At 40.9% G+C, this 23,244-nt stretch overlaps 1 protein-coding gene across 4 annotated transcripts in view; it reads left to right on the top strand.

The window, feature by feature from the left end:
* Positions 1-23,244, top strand: part of FHL1 (four and a half LIM domains 1) — a 62,099-nt gene that overhangs the window by 35,576 nt on the left and 3,279 nt on the right. For 2 of the 4 annotated variants that reach the window (XM_045839401.1, XM_045839404.1), the window contains exons 1-4: positions 14,621-14,772; positions 21,633-21,814; positions 22,247-22,421; positions 23,035-23,204. In XM_045839401.1, coding sequence (XP_045695357.1) covers positions 14,754-14,772; positions 21,633-21,814; positions 22,247-22,421; positions 23,035-23,204 — 546 coding nt within the window. In that variant the 5' untranslated portion in view covers positions 14,621-14,753. Of the gene's footprint in view, positions 1-14,620; positions 14,773-20,154; positions 20,194-21,632; positions 21,815-22,246; positions 22,422-23,034; positions 23,205-23,244 lie in introns of those variants that run through there. The other 2 variants (XM_045839403.1, XM_045839402.1) reach the window with 2 other exon arrangements.

The following is a 23,244-nucleotide window of genomic DNA, read 5'->3' as shown; positions in this document are numbered from 1 at the left end:
TATCAATGTGTGGTTGCCTCTTGTATGCCCCCTACTGGGGGACCTGGCTTGCAACCCAGACATGTGTCCTGACTGGGAATCAAACCTGCCACCCTCTGGTTTTCAGGCCAGCACTCAATCCACTGAGCCACACCAGCCAGGGCAGAAAAAAACTTTATTCTTTATCATTTTATATTTCTTTAATAATTTCTATATTGTAACTAAATAAATTAAAAATCATGTATTATATAAATATAATAAATGCAAACTAGCAAAAAAAAATAAAACAAAATGAAACCTGAACTTTACCATGACTCAGACATTGCTGACCCCTAGTAAAAAGGGGGTATACTTGTAAATTATGTTTTCATCATTGAGACAGTAGCCAAATAACTTGTAGTTCTTATAGAGAGACAAGATCAAATTTAAAAGTGTCTGAACATCAAGTGTTGGTCACTGTGGCAAAATGCAGTGGATTTGGAAAGCAGAGGAACATGTTAACTGAGGACTAAATTGGTCTTTGCTGGATCTGATCCCAAACCCTGGTGTCAAGGTGTTAAGTGCAAATTATTCAAAAACACTCTCATTACCATTGGAACAGTAAGACCGGGATGGAGATGAAAGATACTAGTGTATGGCTTTTGCCCCTATTTATGCAGCAAGGACTCCCTAAGTTCTTACAAAGCTGTCCCATGTTCCCTTTATTCTGAATCCCCAGAGTCATGTCCAAACACTCCCCCTTGGCCTGGGCAGGAGTGGCAGGGTTGGCCTGGGCAGGAGTGGCGGGGTTCTGGAACTCTTCACTTGCACTCTTGAGGTAGCTGGCAGGAGATCTCTTAAAATCATTTCCAAGCTGTTTTTCCCACTGCCTTATAGCGGCTAATCCTGTAATTTTCACTTCAGTTTCAGCTGCTGTTGCTTGGGTAGAAACAAATCTCTATTATGTTCCCAATCTCTGGATCTTCCAAGAAAATGTAATGTACAACAACAAAAAGTTAGAATAGAAAACCTTTGGGGGCAGGGGTTAGGTGTAGAATATGGGTGGGAGACTTGTTGTCTGGATATATTTTAAATGTGTCAAATCATGAATTTAAAAAATATATGTTATAGAGTTGTAACTCCTTCAGACAAACACACTACCATTTAAAACTCTTGTATAAAAGACACAGGGACAAAACCAAAGGGGGCCAGGATCAAGTGTAGGAAGTGAGGATGACTGGTGTGGGGGCAGTGGTGGGGGGAAAATGGAGACAATTGTACTTGAACAACAATAAAAAATGTGAAAAAAATAAAACTGTTAAAAACTCCTTGGCACTGTGGAATAATATGTATTTTGTTCTTGGCAGAGACTATTATGTTGTAAAGGTTTGATTCCTGTACCACTGACTTGCTCTTTGACTTGAGAAAGTGACTGACTTGTTCTGTGATGGTTTCATAAACACTGACAGTAAAACTGATCTACTGCATATAGTATAATAGAGGAGTTTAATACTATATATGTTTTTTGTTATGCCTCAAGCTTTTGGAACTATTGTAGAAATTTTTATATATTAACATCCGATTTAATATTATTTGAAAAAAGTTGTTTTGCGTATGAATATGTTCTATAGTTCATAGACACAGGACCATCCTAACTTATATATTTTGACAAATCAGTTTGGAAAACTCATTTTACTACAGAATGTGTTTAAAACACATATAAATTGATTAGACTATGTACTTATTGCTAGCAGGAAATGGAAAGTGTCCTAGATTTATGATTAGGACAGGTGACAGCACTTGAGCTTCTATTCTTAGCTTGACCTTGTCCCCTTCTCTTCAGGCAAGACACTTAATCTTTTAATGTCTCATTTTATCCACCTATAACACCTGTAGTGTTATTTAATGAAAACAGTACCTGGTTTTTATTTGATAGCATTTGCAGACTTGATGTAGAAAGTGGCATGGAAGTTCAATTTATTATGTAGAAATTATTTGTATATTGAATGATAATCCAGACAAATTAGTAATTACTACATTTAGAAAGTTACAACTCTGGAGGGAATTGATATTCGATATTGTTGTCCTGTGTGTTCTAAGTTACCATCATAACAGTAGGAAAATAAACTCTGTCTTGGCTGTGTTACAAAGGGATTAACTCACTTCTTCAAGTTGTTACTAAATCTCCAGCTCTTTCGACAACAGAAATAAAAAGTGCTCCTTGTTTTACTTAATTTTTCTGGAATAAAAGTCTTCTATCCTTAGCTTAATATTTTCTTTCGTTGAGAGCTTTCCAAGCTACTCTCTTTGTAAAGAACCATGTCAGTTACTTAAAGCAACTAAAATTACCAACTACAAACATGTAGAGGAGTATGCTTTTGATTTTTAGATCAAAGCAAAGAACTAAGATTATGTGGAGCTTACTTATTGTACATTTGTTCCCAGCTACTTACTTGTGCCTTTGCAAAGAATTTAATATTAAGTAAATATCAAGAGGATTAAATAGCTATACCCTAAGTAAAACTAAAGTACTCATATGGCTATTTTCTCAATTCTATAGTCTTCAAAGTTTGGGCCAAATTGAGAGAGAGAGAGATAGAGAGAGAGAGAGATAGAGAGAGAGAGAGAGAGAGAGAGAGAGAAACTCCCTATGATGGAGATTATCATTATTTTCACATTGATCTGCTACTAGATTTTTATGGTGCATGATAAATGTGTGTGTTTATTGTTAAAATTGTGAGAGTCATGTCAAATTAAATCCACTTGAAAAAATAGAAGTCACTCACCTACTTAGATACAAAGCCTGATTCATATGTAGTTGACCCTCAAACAACACGGGTTTGCACGGCACAGGTCCATTAATAGGCAGATTTCCGCCCCCCCCCCCAATAAATAACTGTAAATGTATTTTCTTTGTTTTTTTAATTATATTTTCTTGATTATGTTATTACAGTTGTCCTGAGTTTTCCCCCTTTGCTTCCCTCCACCCAGCACCCACCACTCCCTCAGGCAACCCCCCCACCGTTGTTCACGTCCATGGGTCATGGGTATAAGCTCTTTGGCTACTACATTTCCTGTACTGTGCTTTACACCCCCATGGCTATTCTGTAACTGCCTATTTGTACTTCTTAATCCCCTCACCTTATGATTTAAATATCATTTTCTTTTTTCTAGCTGACGTTATTATAAGTATATAGTATATAACACATGCAAAATGTGTTGATAATTTTGTTATCAGTAAGGCTTCCAATCAAGAATACTTATTAGTAGTAATGTATTGGGGAAATCTAAAGTAATACATAGATTGTCAACTGTGTGTAGGGGTCAGTGCCTCTAACGCTCATGCTGTTCAAGGGTCAACTGTATATGTATATACGTGTATGTATGTGTATATTCTTTTACAAACATATTACTTTGATATTACTTTTCAGTTCATACAGTACGTGGACACATGATTTAATTTGCTTCCTAAAACAATTATATGGGAAAAGCAGGACAGTATTAATGTCCCCATTTTATCAGCAAGGAAGAAAAAATTAACTTGGCTAGTGAGAAGTTCACCAGAGTGAGGGATTGCATCTGGGATTTTTTATTCTATGTCTATTGCTCATTTCTTGAGTTACAAAAGAGTAAAGTCAACGAGACATTCACAGTTCTTTCCATTAAATCGAAGCTTAAAATTCATTTAACTTTTATCCTGTTGTCTGAATTTATTTTTACAAAGTTAACTTATAATTGGTTTTATACTTGCTAAAAATGTTTTAAAATTAAATGTCCTGTTTCAGAACTCCTGAATTAGTCTCTTCCCTGTACACTTCCTTGTCCAGTATGTTCATTTGGCTTTAGCGTGGATTTATGACAGTAAATGAGTAGACCGTTTGAAGTGAATGAAAATTAAATCAGTTTTGTGAGTTTTGCAATATTCCATGGTGTCGAGGATCCCAGTTTTAACATCTAACAAAAATAGCTGGTAGACATACTTTTCAAATGATTTGCATATACTAAGCCAATTTACAAACATCAACCCCTTTTCCTGAAATCCAAAGAGTTAAATTTTTACATGTTAGCTGTGAAACTGGAGTAGGGGTGCTAGTGACATTTCTTTTTCTTGTTTGTTCAGAGAAACAGGCACAATCTCAGTTGGTAAATCAGTGACAAATAGAACACGAGTCACCTGGCTTCAGTTAGTTATGTGACCTTTAAAAAGCAAATGCCCATTTATTCAGAAAAGACTGATTTTCACACTACTGACATCAAGCTACTCTTCTGCTTTAAAGAAGGAACACTTACAGGGTTCATTAAAAACTCTGGTAGACATAGAGCTGAAAACTCCCTGACACATTTCTATACTAAACGAGTATGGTGTTTTGTGCTCCCAGCAGGCAGTTAAGGTCAGGCCAGTGAGTCAGAGCTGTGCACTTGGTTAGTGATACACATCATTGACATGTTGCCAGTGTAATAGTCCAAAAGGACTTGTGCGCAGCTCAGGTTGCTCCTTTATAATCCACAGCTGAGAAGACACCTTTCATTTTTTAAAATAGATAAAAAAGAGAACACAAACATTTGAAAGTCAAATACCGTATGTGCTTTGTAGCTTTTCAGCCTAAAGATTTGATGAACACTAAGTGTGAGAGACAAGTCCTTCCCTGCCACTCACTTGTTGTGGTCCCACACTGTATGAGCATGTGTGCACTTCATCAGGATGTTTTACTGAGTTTATTGTTTTGTAATTCATTGGCAAGGCATTGTGGTTTGGTGCAAAGAGAACTAGACTTGGAATCAAAAGCCACTTCCTGTCTGGGTGGCTTATTAACTGAGGGTAACCTTAGCATAGTTGGCATAGGATTTCCAGATGGCATCTTCTCGGCATGAACGAAAATAATCTGCCATTTCTGTAAGCTTTGATGGGTGCTACCTGATCCAGTCCAAGGACCTTCCATCCTTTTCCCTTTTCTCTCTCCCTTCCCTTGTAAATTTCACAACGCTGTTCTTTTAGCACAGCTGACCGCTGTTGGGTGGGACAGGAAGGCAGTCTGATTAAACTAAGCACTTTTTGTACTCGGTCCATTCCATCGTTTTAAATTTCCCATATTTCTTATAGCATTGTTTGTGATAACAGACTGTAATCAGCTTTTTAAGTATCTGTAAGTACGGGACTCATTGAATAAATTGTAGTGTATCTATGCAGTTGAATACTGTGTACATGTTACAAAGTAGAAAGTCTCCATGTACTAACATGGAAAGTCCTCTATAGTATGTTAAATAGAAAAGGTAGGGTGTAAAAGAGTATGTAAAGTGTATCACCATTATGTTTTTAAAAAGGAAAAATGTTTATAGCTATCTAGTTTTCATATGCCTAGTATCTCTGAAAACATAAGACACTGGTATCATTGGTTACTGATGGAGGGGGGGAATAGGTGTCTGGGCACAGGCAGGAAAGGAAGACTTTGCAGTATATGCTCTTTTGTACCTTTTCAAAACAAACATATTTAAGGAGTCAATCCACACACACAAAAGAATGTTCACAGCAGCATTATTCATAATGGCTAAAAAGTAGAAAAACCCATGTCCATTAGCTGATGAATGAATACATAGAATGTGGTATATCCATATAACGGGATGTTATTTGTTATAAAAAGAAATGAAGTGTTGACACACCTACAACATGCACAGACCTTGAAAACATTTTGCTAAGTTAAAGAAGCCAGCCACAAAAGGTCACAGCTTGTATGATCCCATTTATATGAGATGTCCAGAATAAGCAAATCCAACGACATGGAAAATAGATTAGTGATTGCCAGAGGCTGGGGGGAGGGGGTTAGAGGGTGATTACTGAGAGGTCCAAGGTTTCTTTTTTGATCATGAAAATGTTCTGAACTGAGATAGGGGTGATAGTTGCACAACTTTATGAATATACTAAAAACTACTAACATGTACACTTTAAAGGGTGAATTTTATGGTGTGCAAATTACATTTCAAATAAAATTAAAACAACTCAGTGAAGTTATGAACATGGAAACTTTAAGAATCACCATGAATATATAAAAGGATAAACAGCTTTTTAAAATTTCTACCTAAGAAATATTTCCATTGTAAAATATTTTACATAGTATCACTGGTAACTCCAGAGGACTTCATATCCTTTCACTCTTTTCACTAACACTCACCAGTGATCTTTTCATTTTATTGTTAACCCTGATGGACAGAATTTTAGACAAAATAACCAAATAAAGGAGTTTGAATTATATGGATTGAGATGTTGTGGCTGCAGGCCTTCCGCAAACCCTGCCACTAGGAGAGAAGGCTGTGGGAATTTCAAAGGAACCTCAGAAACTTTTGGACCAGTCTGTTCTTTCTCTCCCCACAGCCGATCCCAGAGCTGCCCCATGCCCCTACCCTGCCTCTCTGGGCTGGTGAACTGCCCCGTTCCCTTCTGTGTGTCAGCCCTGTGTTGAGCTGAGTGACAGGATTTAAAGAGTCCTTCCTGATAGGGCATTAGGCTGGAGCTCCTGGGTGAGATCCATGGACAGGACAATACAGCTTCTCTTCCCCTAGTCACTAACTGTTCCTAGATTCTGGGTCATTGTGGATTGTTGTTCAGCAGGACAGTTGCCATTGTAGCATATGGCCTATCTACAGGTTGGTCAGATACCAGTCTTTGCCAGTCTTTCCAACTCCAGGTGATTTAACTTCAATTCATCTTGGGATGGGCATGACCACAATCTTTGGTCAGGAGTGTGGTACACGATGCATATTTTTGTTTGTACCCCTGACACCTTAGTCATTATTGTGCCTACTGAAACTAAGTCTCCTCACAAGCAACCTTATCTTCACCTGGGCTGCTGAGTCCTTTCTGTAAGTGGCCCTAATAAGACAGGATCTTTCAGATCCACATCCTTGGCATTCATTCAGAATTAACTCACATAATGCAAAACTAAGCTACGTTGTAGCTGGAGCTACTATTCTAATGGTATACATAGGCTCTTTTTGTTGTTGATCTTCACAGGCTAACTTGTGATCAGACATGTAAACCACGGGTGGCCCGACTCATTAATTAGTCACATCACAGCAAGCTCTTGTTCCTTGTGTTGGAAAGCCTATTCATCCATTGGATTCACTGAGTCTTACTTGGTAGGAGGGATGTAGGGAAGAGTCTTCCCCACCCCAGTGCTGAGTGGGTGACCCAGATCTAGCAGGTCTTTTATTTGCACCAGAGGATCAAGAGAGCAGAGTTTTGTTCTCCCTAGGTTTTCATCATCTGTCCATAAAACCTCCTTATCTGTGTAGGATACACAGCTCTCTCTTCTGGGCTGTCCTGCTGCCAGAGGCTGATTCCTCTGAGTTACTGGGACCTTTAGAATTGCTGTCTGTAGCCCTAAGCATTCTCAAGCCCATAAGCCTTACAGCTGAACTCTTGGCCAAGACCCCGAGCTCTTATCTCTTCTCCACATAACCCTTGTGCTTACTGTGTGCCAGCTACTGTTTTAAATGTTGCAGATATTTATTACCTTATTTCTCCCAGCAACCCAAATAATATTGGTATTATTGTTATCCCCATTCTACAGGTGATCAAATTGAGTCACAAAGAAGTTAAGTAAAACTTGCTTGCACACAACCAGTAAGTGGTTGGAGGCAGGATTCGATTCTAGACATTGTGGCTCCAGATTCCTTGACCTTAGCCACTAGCCGCTCCACTGTATTCCCTTGAAACTTTATTTAAAAAATAGATATAGCCATATTAAACTCTGGGCAAGTTCCATATTATTTACCTTTGAACAATGTTAGCTATTCAGATAATCTTATATAAAATTAAGACTTTATTTCATGGAAATCTTCAAAAATAGCTTTGATCTAGTCTAAATCATTTTATCTGAATTCCATTGGGTACAATAATCACCCTCACTCTTTGTTTAGTTTTTAATAGTTCAGACAATCTGGTCTTATTTAGACTAGGTACATATTCACATATTTATGGTCTTTGTGTATCATACCACTTGGAAATGAAGAAGAGTTGGAGTTTGAGGTAAATATGATGTACTCTTCTCAAGTGTGACCTTTGGTAGCTTCTGCCTCTCTAGCTGCATACCCCATGTCATGTTCTACTTGCTGGACTTTGTATTCCTGTCATTCTGTTCATGTACTTGCTGCCTGGCATGGTAAATATATTGATTGACTTCAAGAACTTTGAAAATAGTCAGTCATGCTGCTTGAGTGTCAGCTGGTTTAGGCAAAATCTCTGCTCCTCCATCAGCCTGGTCCTTATCTCTCTTGGGTCTCTTTCAACTGCCACTGCCCCAGTTATCATAGCTGAACTTTATGGTCTCTTTAACTCGACTTTTACTGTAGCATGAGAAAATGTGCAAAGTGTTCATCTACAAATCATACAGCTATCACTTCATCTTGAGGTCTGTGACCTGAAGACGCCTAGCCTCTGCTAATGATTATCAAAAGTCAAGGGAGATGAACCCTATTGACTATAAAGCACATTCCTAGATTTTGCAGTGTCAGCAGTAAACAGCCTTTGCTGGAAGCGGCTTTGATATGGTGCAAGGAATAGTGCCTTGGAAGTGTGGATTCCCAGGTTTTAGACCAGGAGCTGCTGTTAACACAGTGAAGCAAGTTGTCTCTCATGTCTGGGTCTTAGTTTTCCTATCTGTAAAATGAGGTGGTTGGACTAGATGGCATCTAAGATCATTTCCCACTCTGTCATTATGTAATCATTATGAAGATGGAAACACCCACAGACCCCACCCATTGTACTCTGTCCTGACTGTGCACAGACTGATAGAGGAAACAAGCTACCTTTCTGGGCAATGAGCTCACAGCAGGCCACACTGGCCACAAGATCACACTGGCCTTTACTGTGGTCTATCACTGAGTTCTCACGTAATATTGCCTGTCCTCACAAACAGAATAGCTCTTTCCACAGAAAGTTACTCGTGTTTGCTCTCTCAGCCATGAATAACTGTGGACCAAAACCCTCCTGGATCTTCCTCTGAGTATCTGCTTGGAATCCAGATTGAGACACTGCTCAGGCACACAATTAATGGCCCTCCGGAAAAACTTGGGATATGGAGACCAAGTGAGGCTTTCACCTTGGGTGGTTTCAGACCTCCAGAAGTCTGATTTCCCCTATTAGTCAACCGTATTGACTAACAAAATCTAGACTTCTGAGTGACACCCAGATCACTCTTTTCCTGTGCCCCCACTCGTGTTTCTGTGCGCCTTTACCAACCTTTACTCAGAATTCCAGGTCTGTCCCCTGTTTGGGAATTGAAAATACCAATGCATAATAAGGTAACATTAATTATAGTCCTTTGGTGATTGAAGACAGATTTTATGTCACTAGTGGAGATCTCACACCAGGAAGTGCAGGGCTCATGAGGTATTGTGATAACACCTCTGGTTAGAGCACTCAATCTTTTTTGGAAGCTTTAAAAATAAAAAGATTGAAGCTTATTTGATTTGCTGTTTTTTCCTGTTAATGGATATTAATGAACAGAATAAATCATAGACTGCTGTCATGCACGTTTAGCCCTCAAGTATCTATCAGAGGCTTTAAATGTCCACAACAGGTGGGCTTGGTGAATGCCAGGAGTTAGCATGACTGAAAGGGTGTTTTGAGTCATGGCACATGGCAACATGGAAATAAAACAGATATATCACAAGTGGGTGGTAGAAAATAGACTGGAAGAGAATTTTGACACCTACAATATGACAGATTTATCCCTACCAGCTTCTCAGTTTTGTGGCACCTTCAGTTTTCCCTTGATCTGAAAATCTGTATGTGTATTATATATTTCCTCCTAAAACTCATTGCACTTTCTTTTATTCTATCATTTTTCTATTTATCTTCTTTTTTAAGTGCCACTTTATTTTTTTTTATCTGAAATCATCACAGTGGCTTGCTTTGAAAGCCATTTGTTCATTGTTGTCCTGATGGTGACTTCTGGTTAGAGGACCATAAACATATATGTAGGATATGGTTGGAATAGTTCATACATCTTAGTGAAAGTCTCATAGCAGTATAGGAAGGGACTGACTTTGAGGATAGGAGACATTTAAAACTGTTACAGATCACAGGATAACGTTTCCAAAAACCAGGTGGCAAAAGCCATGGTGCATGTTCAAATTCTTAATCTCTGTGTGAATATTACAAGGAAACCATCTAAGCCCTGGTTAATTGTGAAATGAACAGGTCTTCACTGGAGTAAATTCTCAAGGTCCTTTGCAATTTGCAGGGTTCTCTGTTTCACGTATCTAACCTCATTTGTAACAGGTCTTCCCCTTTCATAGCCACCCTTTCCTTTGCTGTGAAACTCAGAGACCCTTTAGGGAGCAAGAACTCCAGCTTTGCTTTCATTTGGATCTTGCATGATGAATTCTCCTCTCAGGTGGTTCTGGTGGGGCTCCCTTGTTTTACTTGTTGATGGGTATGCCCTGAATTATGACATTTAAGCAGTGACTTTGCAAAATTTGAGTTGTCAGTAAGCAAAAGTACTCTTCCCACCCTAAAGATTGACAGGAACATGAGATGGCAGGAGCACATAGAACAAGAAATACTTAAGAGAGTGCAGCATCAAATCACATCATATCATAGGGCATGACTAGATGCCTAATCTCGTAGTTGGAGTCACTCAGTAAAATTGTTGGCGAAGGGACTAGTAGTCTGACAAAGTTATATTGTGAAAAAAAACTTACAGTGTATTAACTTGTTAATAGTAGGCATGAAGAAAAGGATAATGTAAAAAAAAACGGAGATCAAACCACTGATAAACCCACAAAGACCCCATTCCAGATTGTCATCAGCCTCTGGCCATGGCTAACGGCCAGAAATTGTCTGAATAAGTTTTAAGTCATTTGGAAATTTCTTCGGTAAATGAAAAATATAGTAAAGGGAGAAGGGTGACCACAAGCCAAGCTGTGAACGAGGAACTCTTGAGGTGTGGGCCAACTAGGTCACTGAATTTGCTGTGTTTGACACTTAGGTTGCACTACTTTGAACTCTGGAAGTTTGATCCTCCCAGTGGAGTTTCTGAGGTGGAGAGTTGGGGATTAGATTGCAGTGCGAGAATCCCCACAAACGTGATTCCACCATAACCTCACCAGTAGCCCTGTTTCTCTCTTGAGTTGACAACTAGGATTCCATGAAAGGGGTTTAGTCATTCACATCTCAGAAAAAAAACTCATTACAAAGCTCCAAGTAAAGTACCACTCTTCCCCCTATCAGTGCTGCCTCCCAAATTCCCCATTACTTCCCTGATCTCCCAGAATCACCACATGGGGGAATTGTGAGCTCCTTCCCCTCTGATATATCAGATCTGTCCTTTCAGTCCTGCCCCACAGTGTCCCTTACATCCCTTCTTTCTTTTTCACACCTATTGCCATTGTTGTTCTCCCCTTATGTCTCATCCAGACGACCGCAATACCATTCCACACTCTCCTTACTTGCAGACTTTTCCCCCCAGGATCCACCTTTCTTATCACCTCTTAATTACCCTGATCTCACCCTTTCCTTGCACCGATTGCAAAAACACCCTTTGTGCTCTGGCTTTCCCTTCCTTTGTAGCTGGGTGTGCCACCACTTCCGTATCCTATGCTCCTGTCCTCATTGGGCTGCATCCTACTTCTGGAGCAGGTCCTGTGATCTTGCCATACCTTTGTTCACACTGTACCTCTTTCTTGGAATTCCCTCTCCTCTTCAACTTGTTTTGAAGTCTCAGTCAACCATTTTTCAGGGATCAGGGCAAATATTATCACATTCAGCAAGTCTTCCCTGATCCCCCTCAAACCTGACATGATCATTGCCTGTGATAAATCTTGATACCATTTTATATTTCTTATAATACTCACTATGCTCTGCCTTTCCTGGCAGTCATTTATATATTGATCTTGGTACACTTGGAAGGAAGAACTAATCTTAATCTGTGAGCAGCAAAATACCCTGCACCATATAGTAAGACATCTGTTCCAAAACTGTCCACCTTATAAAACACAATGGCTAGGGTGGTGTTATCTGTAGGTGGAGCCCAAGGGTAGGTTAAAATGTAACTACTAAGTTGTCCGAAGACAAGACTGTGTACATAACCTCTGAAGTAAATGGATGACATGCAAGAGGGAACTTAGGACTTTTGATGCCTAACATGCACTGAAAAGTCTTCCTGGTGTACACTGGACTGTGAAACATTAAGAGGTCTGAAATGTGGCCTTCAAACACTGACCAGATTTGTTAATCAAACACTAGCCAGCTCCACCAACAGTATATAAAGATGCTTTGTAAACAGAACAGTGATTATTAAGGATATTATTAACATCATACTGTTAATGTGTAATGAAGTTGGCTCAGACACTAATGAAACCAGTAATTGTTTGGGCGTGTGCTAAGTAACTGTCAAGGTTTCTGAACCACTAATCCAAGACAGGACAAAATTACCAGCTATTCTTCCTGAGAAACTGAGTTTCACCTCACAAAGGGCCTTTTGTGTTTTGGTTTCTGAAAGTTGTGGTTTTGTTTTTTGAGGACATGGGTGTGGGAACAAATCTAAGAGCAGGCAGTGGTCACGCTTCATCAAGTATTTAGGAAGGCACAGTTAACCTGGATGAAGTAAATTGTAGATGGAATAAATGCTGTTGTTTGTAGGGCGAAGCTCCCAGCTCACACTGAACTTGTAGTAGTTGACTAATTAATTAATAGTCAGGACGTAATGCTCTTGTTTTTGTGTTTTTGAGCAAAATAGATTTATGTTTATTTGCTCACTTCATAAGGCTCTCACTCTGTCCATATTCTGTTGTTGCTTTTCAAAATGATCAGATGCCTAATGGAACCACCACATTTTCTACAAGAATGCACCTCTTAATGCATGGTTTGAAACTACAGTCGACTCAGGGGAAAACTATTGGCATTCTTAAGTTTACTGTCCACAGCACTACAAGGAGGGGCATAAAAATACCTTGGCTCTATCTAAAAATACACCTCACTAAAACCTGAAATTTGGGGTTTATAAAGGTTAATCATCTAATAAAATAGAGCATTATCTCAGGGTAAAAAGTTGAGGTTTATTTTAGGGGTGTGGTATTGTTCAGATGGGCCAAGCTCCCTGCCATAATGTAATCAGGCCAGATAAGGAAGAGGCTAGAGAGTCTTGGAGAGAGCACCCTGTCATTTCCTTTCTTTTCCAGGCTTTTTTTTTTTTTGCATCATCATACAGTTTGCCTTTAACATATCCTGGCTTTTATCGTTATGCCATTTTCCAACTAACTAGGAGTTACTGATCATTTCAGCTGTCTTTTAGATGAACTTTTCACTAAATATTTGAAGAGCATAAGAATTGTGAAATTCATTACTTTGTCCACGAAGCATGTGTTGCTTCTTTGCTATACACTGCGGATAGGAAAACAAGTAAAGTGTATTCCCAGGCGTCACCCTAGTAGGGGAGATAGATGAAGAGGGTCGAAATCAGCAACGTGCACTCCATGAGAGTGCCTATAAGGTACTAAGCCAAGGCCTGTTGCAGAGTGGAGGTCGGCTGCGTTCCTTGAACTTCAGTGGCCAAAACCATGTTTAGGGTTCTGGGTGGGATTATATTTTGGTTCTATATGAGGCTTAATTAACACTTTTTGCCTTTAATTCATTTTTCAACAAATAATTATTGTGGGGAACAAATTGGCAGAGGGGTAGGAAACCCAAGGTCAGGAAGCATGGTTGCAATTTTAAATGGGGGGGTCATGTCAAGTCACTGAAAAGGTGACTTGGAAAAGCCTTGAGGAAATAGAGGAGCAACCGTGAGAGGCTTGGTGCTGAGGGAATCAGTGTCGGGACCCTGAGGTGGGGCCTTTCTGGTGTGCGCAGGGAACAGCTCAGAGGCCAATGAGACTGGAGTTGAAGGGAGCGAGGGCACAGCGGATAGGGATGAGGCCAGAGAAGGAACAGGGCAGGGGGTCATGGAGGGACTTACAGGCTATCCTGAGGACCATGGCTCTTCCTAGAGATTGTTCCTGATGACCAGCCTCCAGCCATCAGTCAGCCTGCTCAGGTGTTACAGCATGATAGGTCGCTGTCTTCATTTCCATCCATATTTTTACTTATATTGCCCCTACAGTGAAAAGCAAGAGATTTCACTTGTGGGACAAAGTCTCTACCTTGTATATAACAGATGTAGATGTGTATGTCTGTCCACACCTGCGCTGTCTGACACTATGGAGATATGTGGCTAAAATTGTTCTTTTTAGTAATTCTGCTAATCTGGTACATACCAAGGAGAACATAGATCATACCCTTGATCTCTATATTCATCGTGTGTAATTTCTTTTAATTTTACTGGTAACATAAGTCTATCTCTTATAGTTACTTTTATCATTAACAGCACAAAAATGACCCTTCGTAGGGCCAAATACAAGCTCTTTAGGCATATAAAGTGGGTTAACAAGGGTGGCTCAGCGTTAAGCTATGCCAGAGCCGAGTCCAAATTTTATTCCGGTACAGGGGATGACTTTCTATGTGGCCTCTCTAGCTCTGGAGCTAATTTGGATGCTGAGTAGCCCCACAGGTATTTATATGTAGTGTTTGGTATTTTTACTGGGTCTTATTCTTCTCCCTTGGATCACCTAAAATGGTTAAGAATTTTCTAGTGGGATTAAGGTTGTGATCTCTTGGGAGGGGTGGGCCATCTGCTCTCGGTTATTTTTGTGTTAGCTGCTTCCCCTTAAATGTATGTTCACAAATGAGCCACAGCCTTATCAGCTGGGGTCCAGGGAGGACTGGTATAGGTGCTGCTCCTGAACTTGGTGTCTGAGCCATGGCTTCCCATAAGTCAGGTAAATGCTTCATATTCTTTATGTTCTATTGAGAAGAAGTTTGTTAGAACAGTGAATCCATCACTTGTCTAAAGGATATACTTTCTTATTAAGTGGATTTAGTATTCTCTAAATAGTAAATAAGAGATAGTTCATCTCTGATCTGTCCTTGCCTTCTAATACTGTTTCAAAGACAAAAGATTATTCTTACTCAAATAAAATAAGCAGTTTGAGTGTCTTATTTTTTTGATATATATAAACATTTTATTCTATTGTACATTTCTCAGGACATCTTATGAAGCGGTAAGAAATTATGTGAGGAAAGAAGAGAGTTTTTTGAGCTGGAAGGAGGAATATTTATAATTAACAAAGTCCATAATGACTTACCATAACATATCTTCCTTTTTTGTGAACAATATTTTGAATCTTCCTGAAGAAACAGCTCTGATCCTTTTGATATAATGCTTAGGTTCTATTAATTGAAAAGGGAGCAAAATTTCAGAACCCATACTGTCATTACTACAAGAGTCTCCCTCTTGTTTTGTAACCTGATGTTAAGAAGCCCTTTGTCAACGTTCAAGACGTAGGGGAATAGGGGTCAGAGGACTAAAGGACAGGCCTTCTCCCCAGACTGCCTGCTTCTCTCTAGTCAGCCTGCTGCCTGTCTCTCCTCTGAAGCCAGGAATTCGTCGTCGTTGCTTTGTTGCCTTCTGCCTAACTAAGTGTTCCCTTTCTTGGAAACCAGGCACTTTGTCCTCTCTCCCAGTTTTCAGATTAAGGGACAAAGTAATTACCAGTGGCAGTGTTTTAGAAAAAATTATTTTTGACAACTTGTGATTGCCTGTCAATACTTAAACAATGGCAGTACTTTTAGAAATGTCTCCTTTGGTCTTTTAAAACAAATGTGCTGCAGTGGAATTCCCTGCTTTAATGAATTAATGTGCAATGTCTTCCTTGTTCAAGAGTTGAAGAGCTGTTTGTTTCCCCCCCCCCCCCCACCCCCGGGATCCATTTTACAAACATGGCAACACATGCCTGAGATTGTGGTAATCGGCCAACACACACATTCTCTGGGTGAAGGCAAACTATTCAGCTGCACCCGTTGTTTCAATGGACCTTGAATGCATGTTAACTGGTAGAGTAACTCCCCATTTTTTTTACTAATTGTGTGACAAAACAGGTACATACTGTATTTTAAAAGTGACATAATCATTACACACCTAAACTTGGATTTTAAATTGCGCCCAATCCTGACTTTATTCTTGTTTACATAAATCTGGAGGCTATAACTGTGACTAAATTAGACCAATTAATAGACACCTTTTAGATGAGTTTTTGAATCAGGAATTATTATTTTGTATTGCATTGGGCTCATAGGTCCATGAAAGCAGACAAAAGAGAAGTCCTCACAGAAGGAAAATCCACATTGCTCTGAAATTGGCTTTGTGCGGACAGAATTGGATCAGAATCCATTTTTAGGGACCATCCACATAGTGACAGGACATTCCAAGGACAAGAATTTACACTATTGTTATTGAACACTTACAGTCTGTGAAATTATATAGATTGAAATCTTTTGCCCTTTGCCCTTTAAAGTTGAGGACTGGGGTGGGGATGTGGGTGGGAGGGAACTAAGATCATTTGTCATGTTGTACGGCCATTAATTCCCTTCACCAGCCACTGCCCAGTGGGTCACACCCCCCGGCACTTTATTCTCAGGGCAGGGATACAGAATAAAAAGGTTGGGTGAGAGGGAATAATCAAACTGGATCACCTTCTTAAAATAACTGAAAAGTGGTAGTCGGAAGATTTGGCTGAGGGTGAAGTTGAATGTTTTGTACTTTTGATGACCAGCAAGTGACTGCCTAGTACTTCACCGTGACTAGAGAAACTGAAAACACAGGTTCTATTGCCGGTGGGTTGGAAACGCTGTTTTCCTATAGGGAAGACAATGTGCTGCACGTAATGTGTACAACATTAAGAAGAGCTTCAACTACGGACAAAATAGCACTAGAATAGAATCTGGTCCCGGTGGAAGTACAATGGTACACAATGTTTTTGTTTAATAATCTCTATCCAACCCTCCTGATACCAGATATAAGCTAAATTGTGTTACCTGTCTATTGGTGATCCAAAAAAGATTTATGGGTTTTTTTCCCCTAAATGCCATATACAAGTGAAGTTGCTAATAACATTGAATCATTCTGCAAATGTTCTGTTTTTAAGGGAAAAAAACACTTTCTGATTTTCTATGAAATTCTATGAAAGACTACTTTTGAGCTGTGACTCATGATCTTCGTCTCATTCCAGCTACTTAGGTATTTATTCCCAAATGTCTGACGACACCTCCAGGTGCATGAGCATGTCTATTACACAAGTGTCCTATTCATCGACTAAAGCTTCGTTCCATTTAGTGAATGTTCTTAGGAAAGCAATATACCCTTTCTCTTTTGAAGCCAATATTTACACATGGAATGACTAACATACTGGTATGTTGGACTTAGCAATTAACAGACCAAAAATAACCTGAACTTTTTTTCCATTTGGGTTTCTGTTCATTGTTTACACTGTATATTGTACCACTGAGGGAAAACACATGGTTAGAAAAATGCAACCTACTTATAACATTCACTTTTTCCTTAAATATTCTTAATTTCAGCCACGTAGGCACGAGGGAGAAAATGAACATTAGCATAACATATGTCAGAAAATGCACATAAGAACACAAGGAAGATGATTGTTGAATACAAATGGAATTTTCTCTAATGAGAGGTTTATGGTAAAAAAAGTTGTAATGTTATATTACACTGATATATACATGATTCATGATTAAATCAAAAGCCAAAACTTTTTACTGAGATACTGAGGTTTATGTAGGCACCTTGTAGCATATTGGATGTAGTTCAGGAATTTTCTAAAAGAGGAAGCTTGTTTATTAAGTGAAGAATGATATGTCTTTTGAAGTGGGCATAGCACGAAAATCAGGCTACCACTTTGGAATAAATATCCAAAACTTGGTCAGCCAGTCACATTTCCAGCAGCGTTCTAACCTGCTACGTCTATAAAAGACTGTAGGTTAGATGTCAGCACCTTAAGATCACAGGAGCTCTCCCCTGGCTTTCAGAAACAGAAATCTTTGTTAGAAAATGCTTTTAATGAAAGAGGTTTTAGAAACTTAATGGTGGTGATTTATCTCCATCTGTCAGTCAATAGGCATCTACTGTGTGACTAGTGTATATACAAGGCCCTGAATGAGGTCCCTGGGGCTCCTCACGTGTTGGCAAACTTTTCTGTGATAGAGAAACCTCATCGCCACATCCAGATGAGGGCTGCGCTGTGAGGTTAAAATTAGAGAGCTGCCGTAGGGCAGAGACAGGCGGGAAGGGAAGCAAAGCTGTAATTATATGTATCCAAGTTTTGTTTAATGAATAATGTCATGCCCTTTCCCAGATAACAGCAATAGGTCAATGCAAACAGATCTGGAAGTTTTGAAAGGTTAAAGGCTTCAGATTTCATGTACTTAGAAATTGATAAAGGGATAAAAATTATTGCCTAAGAGATAAACACCTACAGTATATGGCCGTCATTCATTAAGATTAAAGAGAGCCCCATAGAAAAGATAAATGCCACCACCATTTTTCTCTATTTTTATTTCCAACAAAGGGAAAGACAGGAAAGTACAAAGCTTTTCTCTCATCATGAAGTCAGTGCTTAACTGTGGGTCATTTTGGTGGAACCTACAAATCAGGGTATTTGCCGTCTTTTCAGAAGCTCTCAGCATTGTCATTTATAATCTGTTTTCTTAGAGTTATTAAGCTCTTTGAAGCCAAGTAGCTAACAAAATATTTTGCTCTCGTACACATTGTTGATATTTTATGCAAAGTTTTGATATGGTAACTATCCCATCAGCAGGAATGTAGTTCTCCAGATTCCTCATAAGCACACTGCTTGGTTTGAAATAGTTTGGGATGAAATAATCATAAGGTTAGAAAAACATGAGATAAGCTAATTCAGGTTGCCCAAAGTTCCACTTAATTGGATTTATTGCAAAAGAGTACTAAAGTTCATGAATTTGCCATCAGCATTGTTAACATGCTTTAAGTGTTTCCAGCCTGCTTACTTATTAGGCAGTAAAGCCAGCATTCCTGGAAGTGCCTATTTTATCTTGACAAATAAGTGTTTCCATACACACAAAAGCTTGAGTCCACTGTGGAAATCAGTTCTAAAACTATGACCCTGGATTTTTCACACAGCAAAAAGAAAAAAAAAAACAATAGTGTCTAAAGCTAGCACCTCCAAACACCATTAACTGGAAGTGGATTCATGTAATTTTCCTTCTGCTTGGTTTAAGACCCTGTACTACAAGAATAATAAAGTGATCAGCAGCTTCATTGATTGTGACTCTTTGTCAACACAGTCTGGTACTTCCATGCTCATTGGTGAGCCATGGATTGCTTCATTATCTGGATGCCTACAAGACATGAAAATGAATAGGGTTCAAGGCTTTATTCTATAAATAGACACTTTGGTAAGGGAAGAGGGATTTTCAAATATGGCCCAAGACAATAGTTTCTGAAGGGCTAAACCAGCTGACATTACTAGCCAATGCTGTCTAATCTTAGAGATTCTGATTTCCTGCCAAATGACTTTTAAGAGCCACTGATAATTTAATTTCCTGGCATTTACTGTTACTGGAGATTTATTTGGTTTCTGTACTCAGCTCTTTACAAGAAAGTAAATCTTTGTTGAGTTCACAACTTCAATATGGAAAAGCCAGTAAGACAAAGATTTTACGTGACATGTGAAAGACCAGCAAGAATGAATTAAGGAGAGTCATTTTCAACTTGCTATCACTGTGACAGGCACATTTTTCTAGGTGCAGAGACTAAAGGTAGTATAAAAGCTGCCCTATGTAAACTGCATAGTTCAAGAAGATAGACTCTGGTTTCGCCGTGTCTCCACTTTTCATTGCTAATCCATTATATAAGGGAACATGTTGCTTTTCTTTTTGGGGAGAACTGGTAGTAAGAAGCATTATCTGGTCTGGTTAAATCTCAGAACTCAGATACAACTGTCTCGGTCAATTGTCTTTGCCCAAAAATGTCACTTGCTGCAGTCATCAGTTCTGTGGAAGCGAGAGGGCCTGTCTGTGTGCCAGCACAAACTGGAGCTTGGTGGGCCCAGAGCATGATGCTTGTCGGTGGTCCGGTTCCCTGTTTTGGGGGGCTGGCTTCAGAAACTGATCCAGTTCTGAGTGATACTTCACCGGCCTTAGCAGAGTCTGAGACACAGGGTGCGGTTTCCTTAGCTCACACACTGCTATTTGGTTGCCTATGGCAACAAGATCCAAACAACTTGGACATGTGTTTGTATAAAAAAAAAACACTGGGAATGGGACCCAAAGTGGGAGTTTGGGGCCATTCAGTTAGTGGAAGAGCTGCGGTGAGTACTGGGCAAATGCTCATTGCTTTTCCCTCATTCTTTGTAAATTAGGCTGAAGATGTCTGCTAGCACAATAACCATGTTTGTGGGTAGTTGGAGAAAATAGTCTCCATTCTCATGTTTTCTGAGCAAATTAAATATTTGTTGTTTATTTGCCCATGTAAGTTTCCTTTTCAGGGAGAGAGGAACAAGTTAGCAAATGTTTAAGGTTGAGAGCTTATAGATACTGGCATTTGGTACCTTTTTTGGTGATGGGATTAACAGACTGCCTTAGCAATGCTTGTCATTGCAGGCGGGTGGTCTGGGGCTGGGTAGGTGGGTGGGATTCAGGAGGGGGACAAGGGGACTTGTCTGTGTGAAGGCAGTGGGAATGTTTCTTGGGGAATAATCACTTTAACATTTTTAATGAGTAAGTCCCACACAGATTTGACTTTAAGATTTCTATTTTTCCAACAGCAAATGTCCTAAATAGTAGCGCTTCATTGACTCTATCTATCCACCCTTGCTTTAAACAAAGGGGGATGTAATTTTGGCCCATCACAGCGCTACACATCACTCCGACAAGTCATACACAGTTGCAAAACTTGCCAGCTCCGATTGAGAATGCCACTTTAATCAGTCCTCTCTGGCTTGATTGCCCAGGTCTCAGAAGTCAGTAAACTACCTTGGACAAAACTCCATAGGATCCATTCAGGGATAGAAAAAGGTTCTGCCAGAGTTAAAGTAAATGCAGACATTTTAAGCAAATGAATGAGGATTACTTGTATGCCTAGCATTGTGTGGAGTCAGCAGTAAGTCTTTGTTCAGATGAACTGAATTTTACAGACAGGAGGAAAGTGAGGCTTCCGGAGGATGCAATCACAACCCCCCCCACCCCCGCACGCCCCCCAAGAAGTTACGGAGGAGGAACTGGGAGCTGGCAGGGAGATCTCTGGCTCACTGTCTAGAATGCAGCCCTTAAAGCAGAGGGTTTGGGCGCCTCCCTCCTCCACAAACTGCCCGAGCCAACCAGCCTGTGACTGGCCAGGCATCTCTCCCCCAAGCAGCTGCTGCATGCAGACTGTGCCCAAAGCTGTGTGTCCCTTTGTGTAAAACAACTCCTTCTCTCTTGCCTGCTCCATCACACCCCTGCACTCCTTCACGTCACTGCTCAGCACCCCTGAGCCACCCAGGGCCCCGGTCAGGCCAACACCAGCTCTGATCCACTTGTCCCCGTCAGTGTCCTGTGAGGCAGCACAGCGAGATAATCCAGCAAGGGTTTCTCCCAAGTCTCCAGGATTTCACTAGCCATTAGCCCTCTGGCCCCTGGGGAGGGTTCTTTCTTCCCAGGAGTCTTAGTGAAGTATCTGTTGCCTTGGCACAGCTGTCCCCTGGAAGCCTCTGTGGCAGAGAGCACTGGTCTTCCATTGGTCATTTGTTCTGCCTGCTTGGCCCCATAGGTCCCTCCAGGTACAAGGTGGGCACCATGGCTGAGAAGTTTGACTGCCACTACTGCAGGGACCCCCTGCAGGGGAAGAAGTACGTGGAGAAGGATGGCCACCACTGCTGCCTGAAGTGCTTTGACAAGTTCTGCGCCAACACCTGCGTGGAATGTCGCAAGCCCATTGGTGCGGACTCCAAGGTAACAGTGGTCCCTACATGGTTTTCCTGTGGCTGACAACAAAATCTCACTCTCTCCTGAGTTCTCCTCATCACTGCAACCCACATGTAGCAGGCAGGACGGGCAGTGGCCTGGAGACAAGGGAATGGAGGCCCTGGCCCAGCCACCCTTGCCTCTAGCGCTTTTCCCCTTGCCTGGGTCCTGAGCTGTCTGTGGGACTTGGACTGGTGGGTGCCAAGGCCCATGCCAACTCAGTTGGTTGTCCTCTTAGTCTTGTTTCAGGAACTATGAGTCTTCCATCCTCACCTCAGTGTCCTTTATGTTACTAACTAGAACATTCACCTCGGGGCATCCCCAGGTGCACAGAGTGGTGTCATCTCTGTAGTCAGTGATTACACTCCCGGCGCCCCCATGTCACTCACACCAACCAATCCCCTTCTGCTTGGTTTCCAGGAGGTGCACTATAAGAACCGCTATTGGCACGACACCTGCTTCCACTGTGCCAAGTGCCTGCACCCTTTGGCAAACGAGACCTTTGTATCCAAGGACAACAAGATCCTATGCAACAAATGTACCACACGGGAGGACTCCCCCAAGTGCAAGGGCTGCTTCAAGCCAATTGTGGCAGGTACTGCTCACACTCACCCCCGGGGTGGTCAGGGAGGAGGCCTCTGGGCAGAGATGATGTGGGGCTGCTTGGGACGATGGGGCTAATGCTGCTGTGAGCTGCTCTTAGCTTTTAGCATATATATGCACGCATATATATACATGTATACATGCGTACACATATATGCTCGCACACACGCACACATTCGGAAACTAAAGACCACTGAAGAGAACTGTCTGTGGCAAGAGAAGGAAGTGAAAAAGTATGTAGCACTTTCTCATTTGGGTAGAGTAAGTGATCAAAGCATGCCTCTTCCTTAGGGTGTAACTCTGGGTCAGCCAGTCCCCTACGGAATCTCTTAAGTCCACAAAGGGTGTGGGAGTGGGGACTCAGGCGTCTCCTCAAACATTATAGCTCGGGTCCCCTCCAAACAGACCTGGGTTGTCACACCCACAGGTAGGCCATTGTTGAGAACTTCCCCTCACCCCAGCGGGTAGGCTCATCAGAAGCGTGAGGCCAGTAGCTGCAGGGCCTGCATTCCCTCACCTCTGGAGGGCCCAGGGTGGGAGCTGAGTGGATGCAGCCCCCTGCAGAGCACTGTCAGTGGGGCTATCCAATCGCTTCCCCCCCGCAGGAGATCAGAACGTGGAGTACAAGAAGACCGTCTGGCACAAAGACTGTTTTACCTGCAGCAACTGCAAGCAAGTCATTGGGACTGGAAGTTTCTTCCCTAAAGGGGAGGACTTCTACTGCGTGACTTGCCATGAGGCCAAATTTGCCAAGCATTGCGTGAAGTGCAACAAGGTACGTTGTCCAGGGAGTTCTGCATGGAGTGTTGTTTCTA

Source organism: Phyllostomus hastatus, unplaced genomic scaffold (genome assembly GCF_019186645.2).
Source record: "Phyllostomus hastatus isolate PE091 unplaced genomic scaffold, TTU_PhHast_1.1 phas_contig_30, whole genome shotgun sequence".
Classification (NCBI taxonomy): Eukaryota; Metazoa; Chordata; class Mammalia; order Chiroptera; family Phyllostomidae; genus Phyllostomus; species Phyllostomus hastatus.
The sequence above is the reverse complement of the archived record's forward strand: the minus strand, read 5'-3'. Positions and strand labels throughout refer to the sequence as shown.